The 9633-nt window shown below is 43.5% G+C and overlaps 1 protein-coding gene across 1 annotated transcript in view; it reads left to right on the forward strand.

The window, feature by feature from the left end:
- ephb6 (eph receptor B6) overlaps window positions 1-9633 on the forward strand; it is a 35356-nt gene continuing 25723 nt past the window's right edge. The window contains exons 1-2 of the mRNA XM_031853079.1: window positions 1-137; window positions 913-1055. Coding sequence (XP_031708939.1) covers window positions 1-137; window positions 913-1055 — 280 coding nt within the window. The remainder of the gene's footprint in view (window positions 138-912; window positions 1056-9633) is intronic.

Below are 9633 nucleotides of genomic sequence, written 5' to 3' on the forward strand. Positions count from 1 at the left end.
ATGGGGCCATCTAACCGTGTCAAGCCAACAGGCAACATCTCCCTGCAAGAGTCTACTGAAGTCTCACTCAATGCAGTGAACTGGGGCATGAAAGCCCATCAACAAGCTGCAGTACTGCGGTCTGACCAGCGGGTGGCGTGCGTGAGCCAGAGGGGTGTTCAGCTGCGTGTGTTTGCATGCGTGTGTGTGTGTGTGTGTGTGTCTAGATACTGTCTGGATGAGCAATCCTGTGAGGCGACGAGTGTGTCTGAGAGACAGAGGGGAGAGGAAGAGAGAGAGGGGGGGGGGGGGGTGTTAGGAAGAGGGAGGATGAAGAGCATCCAAAAATGCGTCTTAATTATATTCATTTTCCATAAAAAGGTAGAACTGAGAGAGATCAAGCAAAAAAAGGAAAAAGAAGTTGGGCAATCTCACATGCCACAGCTTGAAAAATGCAAGTTAGCACAGCGTCGAGACATGTGAGGGATGCCACAGTCTGCCAGCCGGCCTCGCTGAAATTTGTGCTCGGCATTTTGAGGAGAGCTGGAACTGATGTCGTTAGATGTGTCTAGACAGTTGTTTTAGAGACCAAACAAACTTGTTTATTAATTTGTCCACCTCCTTTTCCCTCTGTCAGTCTCTCTTGTTGACTCTGCCTTGCTTTCTCTCTCTGTCTTTGTTTCTCTCAAATAAAAAAATAAAAAAACCTCTCCCACTTTCCTCCTCCCACCCCGTCTCTCTGACAACAGTGTTTTGTTTACTTCCTCTATTGGCAGTGTACTTATTGTATGTGCTGCTCTGTAAATATCTTTCTCCTTCCCTCACCCATCCACCCCCCTATCCTCCCTTGCTCTCTCTCTCTCCCTCTCTCAGATAAAGGGAGCAAACAGACTCCACCCCCTCTCTCACCCCCCTCTCCCTCTCCCTCCCTAGCTCTGTCACACATACTCACTCTATCTCCTTCTTTCATGCTCTCTCCCTCCCTCTCTCTCTCTGTCAGTGTCATTCTGTAGTGGAGATGTGGAGTGTCTTTCTTTCTCTCTGTCTGTTTTTTCAGCCCAATTCAGCTGAGGAAGGTAAGAACTAAACTTTTACTTGGTCTTAAATTCATTGTTGCCTTGCACGTGTTTACGAGAGTATAGCGGGAAGGAGAGTTTCCACAGCACTCCCATCATGTGCTCATAATGAGCCTACAAGTGAAGGATGGAGACTCGGTATGCGTCTGTAATAGCTCTCTAAGAATGTGGCTCTCTGGGAATGTTGGCCACTTTGAGGATGTGTGAAACTGTGGCAAGTAAGGGTAGGGGTGCAACAACACAAGAAAGTCTGATTGATTCTCAATTTCTGGGGCCTCACATCCAGGTTGGGACCCCCTGAATAATTACCCCCTCCCTCCCCCCCTGCTCACACAGTCCGGCGTGTGTTCATTTTGTGTGCTGTGTCTGAGTGCATATGTGTGGATATGCATATGTATGCAGATGCTTGCGAGTGCCACTGGCAGCAAATCAGATAGTACTTTGTTGGCACGGATGTGCCAGGTGCGTGCCGGGGCCAATCAAGCTCCCACAACAAAAGAATATGGAAATGAGGCGGGAGACAAATGCAAAATAAGTTGCATCACCCATTTCTCTTTCAAATATTAACCCCTGTGTCACTCGTGGTCTCGCGTATGTGACAGCCGGAGACCCCTGCCCCCTCTAAGGCACTCTTATCAGTGTGGCCCCCTCGTCTCCAGTCTCCTCAGCGAATGTGCTCCGCTCTTAACTCCACACACTTTGTCTGTATAGGCTACTTGGACATTTTGGAGATCTTAAAGAGTGCAAAAGTGAGTGGAGTGAGTGAGTCAGTCCGTAATCAAAAGAGAGACTAAGAGACTGTCTGGAAAAGCTGCTAACCTGATATTAATTTGATGACTCAAGCTGCCTTTAAATGTATGTGTGTATACATTTGTACATATGTGTGTGTGTGTGCCTGTGTGTGTGTTGTTATAGGTGCTTCCTATACATAAATTCGGCTCCTTGGTTTCAGCAGGCAGCACACAAATTACTTTCAAAGAATCTGGCTGCATGTTGGAAAGAGCTGCACCTGTTCACGCTCATCTCCCATCGGCTTTAGTTTACTGCGAGGTGTGTGTCAGTAATAGTCTTTAACAGAGGTAACTTATACGTCGGCCTCATGCCACAGATTTGAGCTGTGTTTGTAACAGATGGCCTGGACTAAGATGAGACAGAATGATAGAGCGGGAGAGAGGCTGCACAGCGTTACTGGCCTACTGACTGACTGTTTGTGTAATTGAAATAGAGCTCTCATAATACAGTATTAACCCAATAGCATGGACGTCCATACAAATCCACATAAATTGAACCATATAGTTATGTCACGAAGGGATTTGGAGTCTGCCTCGGGTTTGATTGCAGTAAATGACGTGTCTGTCTGGACTGACTGATATTACTGTCTGTCTTTCTATTGTTTATTGTCTGTCTAATGCTTATGAAGTATGTCTGTGTACCATAACAACCCCTATTCTTGTATACTTTCACACCACAAACCATAAGGAAGTGTCATTTTAAGCCTTAAACTCTTGCGGAAGAGTATGAAAGCTAGTTTTCTGCCTCTTTGCATGCAGACAAACCGCAGAGTGTGAGTGACAGGGTGTTTGATTTATCACTCTCGCTAGCTGACTGTGTAAGTGTTGACACGTTCGCCCACATGCATTGTTGATGTGAGGTACTGTTGAGAAGCCACATGGCTGGCCTCTAAATTGTTGGATCTGTGTCGTGGATTGCGTGTTCACTGTTCACATTGGATTAACACACCACACTGAAGGGGGGGGGGGTCTGTGCAGGAAGCACACCTGATGCCCCTCAAGCTCTTCCCATCATGGATGAGTGGTGATGCTCACTGAGCATATCCTGAAATTAACCTTCTATCATTAATAGAACTTATGTCATACACTGAAAAAGGGTATTGATTCTGATTTTGCCAAAAGCAACAGGCTGCACAAGCTGTAGACTAAATGTTTATCAGTAACTAAACTGATTAAAATGCAAATTACTTTCTCTGTAAAAAATTCTAATTAAATCCAATCAAGTGAAAAAAAAATGCAGGTGTTATCTGCAGTGGTAGAAAGTAGGTAAATATTCAAGTCATTATGTAAACTTTTGAGTATTTCACTTTTACAATATTTTCGACTTGTAACATTGCTCCTCTGCATTTCAGGAGGGGGGGCATTGTCCTTTTTTATCTGACAGCTGCAGCTATTTTCAGATATCACATAAAACAATATGATGAGCTTTTATAATATTTCAACAATGCATTCTTAATTTATATAAACCCAGTGGCTCCCAGTGTCGGGCCATAAAATAATTCCCCTAAAGTTAGCCGACTCTTTACACATCACTCATTGAAGGAATGACTTCACTAATCACCGAAGAGTACATTACACGTGACCTAACTTTTGTTACTCTGCCCAGCACTGCCAAAGGTGCCTCAAACATATCACCTCCATTCCATTATCCAAACCGCTTATCCTATTCAGGGTACAACATCACATGAGCTGTATTTAACATTGTGAATATTAATATAGCAGCAGACAAATACTACATTTAAAGATATAGAGTAGTAATGTCTACCTGAGCTGAGAATGAACTCGCTCTCCCGCTGTGTGTGTTGTTAAGTTAACTAAGCTTCTTGTTTCCTGGTTTACATAGCCGGGCCGCCGCACGTGCTTTTAGTGCACGTGAGCGTGCCCCAATGGTTAGCTTATGGCCCAACCCACGTCGTTGCACCGCTCTCCTACTGCGGTTATAGAGCTGATAATGACGTCCCGGCTGACAGCGTCGTCGCAGAAGCGTAGCACCCTCCTTCTGGTTACCTTTGAGTCGCTGTTGACATGTTGAGGGCCGTTGAGAGGCAATCGAAATGCTCCCAAAACTCGGATCTTCTACCTTTCAAGCTAAATTAGGGTTAGGTGGCTGCTGAAAGTAGAACACATAACATCTGTAGAAGACGACTTTGGAAGTACCGGTCGTGTTTCACCTCTTTTGGTAGAAGCTTACCACCTTCAGACACATCTGCTCCTGCGCCAAGCTACCAACTCCCAAACCTTTACTGAGATAAGTAACTGTAATAGATTTGCTGAATTTCAAATTTTGAATCCCCTATACTACCGATTACTGGAAAAAGTAATAATTTTACTGAAGCCAATAACGTTACTGCCCAACACCAGTGGTGTCCTGGGGCCCCTTGACATGTTTTAGGTATTCATGAGTTATTGGCATTTCCATTTCCCCTCTAGCTAAACTTCTCAGATGGTTTCACTTAAATAGCTGTTTTTGGCCTAAAGAGGTAAAAACAACACAATATTTCACACACAAAAAACCCAAAGACCAGATAAAAGTCTAAAAAATGAATACAAGCGTGTTTTGCAGAACTGCTACTTGGGCATTGATGCATCAGTTTTATTGATATAACATTACCCTTAGTCCAACTAAAAGTGGCCGATAATGAGATCCATATTTGGAAGTTTTAACAGATCTGATAACGGTAGTGTTATATTGGCCGCCAGTATTTTATAAAATACATGTAACACAAACAAATCATTTTGATCTTTTTAATTATTTTACTACATTTTACTGTTAAAAAATCAACCTGTCAGCTTTGTACATTTAAGTTAGATTTTTGAATGCCAGACTCACTGATTACACTTATCACTTATATTGGAGTATTTTTACATTGTAGCACTGGAACTTCAAATGAATTAAAGGATTTTCCACCACTGGTGACCCCCACCCACCGTACAGAAATGAAAAACAGACACCAGGCTGTGTATACTTTCAGCCATGTTGACGTTCTCACTTTAAGGTCAAGTGGGCCATCTTTCCTGCTGTCACTTTCCTTCTGGCTTTAACTGGATATTAATTAGGCAGATTACGATCCTTTATCCTGGGTGTAGTGAGACACTTTTTCCGGACACGATGAATTGGAGATAAGAAAATAAAGGGCGTGCTTGTCACAGTGGGAGTGCAGCAGGGCGGATGCCACTAACAGCCCTAAAAAGCTCTCTTCGAGTCCCTCTTGCCTGCATGTGCACCGAGCTGCAGAAAGAGAGAAACCACATGTTGGTGTTGAAGTGGAGGAAGCAGCATCCCCATCATTGACACTGCAGCACTACACTGTGACCCGGCTTTATTTTTAGCATGTCATTTTTAAAAGCAACATCATTTTCTGTAGCTGTTGAGAGCTCCGTAATTCCTCAAATGAATCACATAACTGCCATTTGAGTTATGAGAGGTTGAAGCCGCCAGGCGGCTGCGAGCCAAGACTCTCTGCTTTGAGTCAGTCAGTGTCGGCGCAGATAGTGTCATAGATAATATGCGCCTGTGTGGACGGGCAACGAATTAGAGCCAAAAATGTAATTGAAAGATGAATGTGTGGTATGGACTGCTGCGACAGAGGAATGTAGTTTGGCGTTTTGGATTTCACATTAGAGCTGCACTTGGCAGTTTGCATGTTGGCTTTCGACTAAGCAGCACGAGAGCAAAGTTTGATTGTTGAAGGCTTCACTATTCACAAATGACACAATGAGATGACAGTAAACTGATCTCCTCTCAGATTTACATTCCTTCTCCTTAGTGGCTGTTGAAGGTGGAGATGGTGATGGAAATATGTTTGTAGCAGGTTCTGTTTCTGATAAGTAGGATCTCAGTGCTGTTGAGGAGAAACTTTTATATTTTCCTTTTATATTTATATTTTATGTTTCCACTTTGCACAAATTACGCTCATACGTGCAAACTTCTCTGCTGTAACACTATTGAGGAGTTTTGTGTTTATTGGGTCTCAATTAATTTGGCTTCTTTCTTGACAAATCCAAGCATTCCTAGGCCTAAAATACACAACGCAATTAGTCTAAACTGTTTTAAAATGAAATGTCCTCTGATCAAAAAAGAGGAGAGTGAAGTCTAGGAATATACCTGAACAGGTTTAAACAATGGTTTGACAGTATTTTGGGAAGCAGACTTACTTGCAGAGAGTTAGATGAGAAGATTGATTTGATTACACGCTCCAATGTCTATATGGTAAATATGGTACCACAACTTAGCTTAGCATAAAGGCTGGAAACAGAAGAACACAAATAGCCTGGCTCATATAACAAAATCTGCCTATCTGCACCTTTAAGGCTCACTGATTAACATGTATATAATTTGTTTAATCAAGAAATACTCAAGCACATGACGAGCCATAAATCCAAAAATGGTCATTGTTATATTTCTGTTTTTGTACGGATTAAAACAAACAATATTTTGTGAGTTTTAGAGGGTGCCCCTCTGTGACTTTGCAGTCCGCCTTTGCAGTCCGCTTCAGCCCCCCTAAAATAGGCCTAACGACGCCCCTGCCTGTGCCTGTTGCTGCCTGTTCAGCGACACATTGCAGGCCTTGCTCTGTCATCTTACCTGGCTTAAGTGCTGTTTGTTGCAGCTGCACTTTCATTCAGCACCGCCAGAGATCTTTTGAAAACTCCCTTTGACGTGTGCATGCTTATTTCTGGAATCGGGTTAATCCCCCTCTTTCCTCACTCCTCCACACTCCACCCTCCTGCTCCCTCTCTGTCTTGGCGTATCACTCTCTCTTTGTGGTTGTTTGTAATGATGGTTTGGTGGAGGCCTTGTCCTTGACTGACTGTCTGTGGGTGCGGAGCATCTGGAGCGTATATAGAATGGGTGGAGATGGGTGGATGAGTGGACAAAAGACAAAACACGATCTGATCTGACCGCTGCTGAGAACGCTTGCAGCCATTGCGGGAATTTTTGGTGGAAATGTGTGTGTGTGTTCCTGTAGCTTGCTGTTACCTGTGAGCTCTGCAAAATCTGTGTACACTTTGCAGGTACATTTACTCTGGTGTTAAGGTATTTTACACACTCACAGCCCTCTAGTCCGTGTTAATATTTACACCGAAGTTCTTTGCTGGAATTCAGGGGGGGCTCTATTGCCTGGAAAGTGTGCGGTAATGTAGCATACATCCACCGTCAGAGAGGCGTGACATGAACAACAACACTACACTTGGCGCTGGAGAGTGTCGGTGCATGCATAGCCACACAGAGAGGCAAAGTGTTGGGCAAAGAGAGATGGGATGGAGAGAGGGTCACTTAGCTGAAGTGAACACTCCAGCGGCAGGGGGGACAGTCGTGAACTAATGCAGGACACCTCTGCACAATAGAAAAGAGCTTTTACACCAACGCCACACACAGAGAGAGAGGGGTAAAGCATGAAAGAAGCACATTCAAATGCAGAAACACAATCCTCTCATCCTCTTCTCATTCCTGTCTCATAATCCTGCCTTTTTCATTCTTTTGTCTCCTCTTTTTCTCTCTTCCAGTATCAAAGCATTCTGAAACAAAACAGCAGATCTGACATCAATAATGGAGCATAGCCTATCTCCTTATTACGTACAGAGATGCCTACCCTGCTGTCACTTTTTAGATGAATAATACACACATGCAGAGAGAGATGAAAGGGACAAGGGGACAAGATGGAGGTAGAAAAGGGGGGGAAAGGTATGGAGTGGAGTGAATAAAAGACCAGAGTGTAGCAGGGAGACGTGAGAGACAGCGTGCATTAACACAGCACTCAGGTCCAGATTGCAGACTCAGCACTTCTCCAAACTGTCAGGGACAAACTTTGAGTGTCTTGGCCCTCAGATGGACCAATAACAGAGATGCTGTAGCGTAGTTCTCTGAGAGTTAAATAAAGGGGCTTTTACTGCCCAGTGGACCTGGTAGAAATTGTCCCTCTCTTTTGTTCAACTTTGTCGCGCACACACACACACACACACACACACACACAAGAGCCGGTCATGAGGCCTCAGCTCAAGCTAATCCTTGAGAGGTGTGTCTAACACAGCACTCAACGCTTATCTTAGGATGTAAAGGTGAATTATTCAACATACTAATGTCACGCAATGAGACACGCATGAAGCTCTTTGAACATTGCTCCATGTAATCCTCATGTACAGGTCAGGTTTTCCTCAGAAAGAGCGGAACAACGTGAGGACCTGGGGTCCCCAAGGCCTCACGACAAGAAGCTAAATAGTAGAGGCATAAATATTAATGTCAAAATAGTTTGCTGTGTATTAGTTATGCATGACTCTGCCCCGAAGCTCAGGGTTAATTGAATTTGGAATGACACGTTGGCAGCATTTGTGTGTGTGTGTGTCCTTGTCTGATATACAGTAAATAGGATGGTGCTTAATGAGGTCAGAATGCATGATATGCGTTTAATGCATATGTTTGTACATATACAAATGATTGACTATTTTTGACAAATGAAAGATCATGAAAATGATCATGAAGTTGAATCATCACCTCTCTAACATTAGGACTGTTGTATTAGACTGCATTAGTTTTAGCTATAGGTGTACCTAATTAACTGGCAACCAAGCGTACCATTCTGTTACAGATGTATCAAATAAAACAGGAAAAGTGTGCCACTAATGGAAATCACCGTTGTTGTGAAAACATTTAAACATCCTGGCTTTGTGGATTTAGTCTTCTCCTTGTTGCTGATTTTGTCCTGATCGGCTCTACGACTCCAGCTGCCAAGCTGTCCAGACATAAGCACTAAAAACTATTTATTTCAATGCCCGTGGCTGCATGTAATCCTTACCTGTCACAGTCCATTTGTGTACTTTTCTTGATACAATTCATATCACTCCACAATCCTGGAGGGATCCTGCATGGAAAATGTGTGAATTTAGAAAGATTGACATCAAGACAAGCCAGTGGGTGAAAACAGATAGACAGACTGGAGGCTTGTAAAAGGGAAAAAAAAAGAAGGAAAATGAAGGATTGGAGGACAGACTTGCAGGGTCTCCATCTGTGAGTGTAATCCTTAGAAAAAGAAAATCTGTTTACAGCACGGTCAGAGAACAGATAGGTGGGGGTGAATTTATGTCATAAGCCACAAAAGATATCAGTTTCTTGTTTTTTGTTTGATTTATTGAGAAGACAGAGGGATTCAGTGTGAGTGCGCGAGCCTGCAAACCTGAGAAATAAAAAAATGTAGCTATCTCAGTGAATCACTGGCTTTGTGGCGAGACAGGGTACCTTTTCAAATCCCATCCTGTGTGTGCGTGATGATTATGTAGATAATACTTTCCTGTCGCTCTTTGTCTGCTTTTCACAGAGAGAAATAAATCCTCCTTCGTCTCCGGTGGAAGATTATGTGATGTCAAACGGAAATGATGGCATGAAAATTGTATGACAACAATGAGAAGAATTATTTATTTGTAAACAAAGGCGGATGGCGTGTGCGTGTGTCTCAACGTGATTAGTGTTGTGCTTGATGAAATCCGGCACTGCATACTTTTGTCCATTAACTCCATCTGTGCGAGCATCCGAACCTGAAGTCGTTTGCATTTGCCACCTCTGTGTGCATGAGAAACGCTGGCTTGCGTTCAATCGGCGGCTCCTCAACAGAGAACCGAGCACAGACTTTGCCAGACTGAAGGAACACCACGGTTTTGGAATACTAATGGAAAATTCAAGGGCTTCAGTTTTGTGTGGGAAGCTGCCATGTGTCAGCACACAGCACTCAGCATTAAAGTCACTTGGTGTGTGTGTGTGTGTGTGTGTGTGTGTGTGTGTGTGTGTGTGTGTG

Source organism: Anarrhichthys ocellatus, unplaced genomic scaffold, assembly GCF_004355925.1.
Source record: "Anarrhichthys ocellatus isolate YVR2014 unplaced genomic scaffold, GSC_Weel_1.0 scaffold13, whole genome shotgun sequence".
NCBI lineage: Eukaryota > Metazoa > Chordata > Actinopteri > Perciformes > Anarhichadidae > Anarrhichthys > Anarrhichthys ocellatus.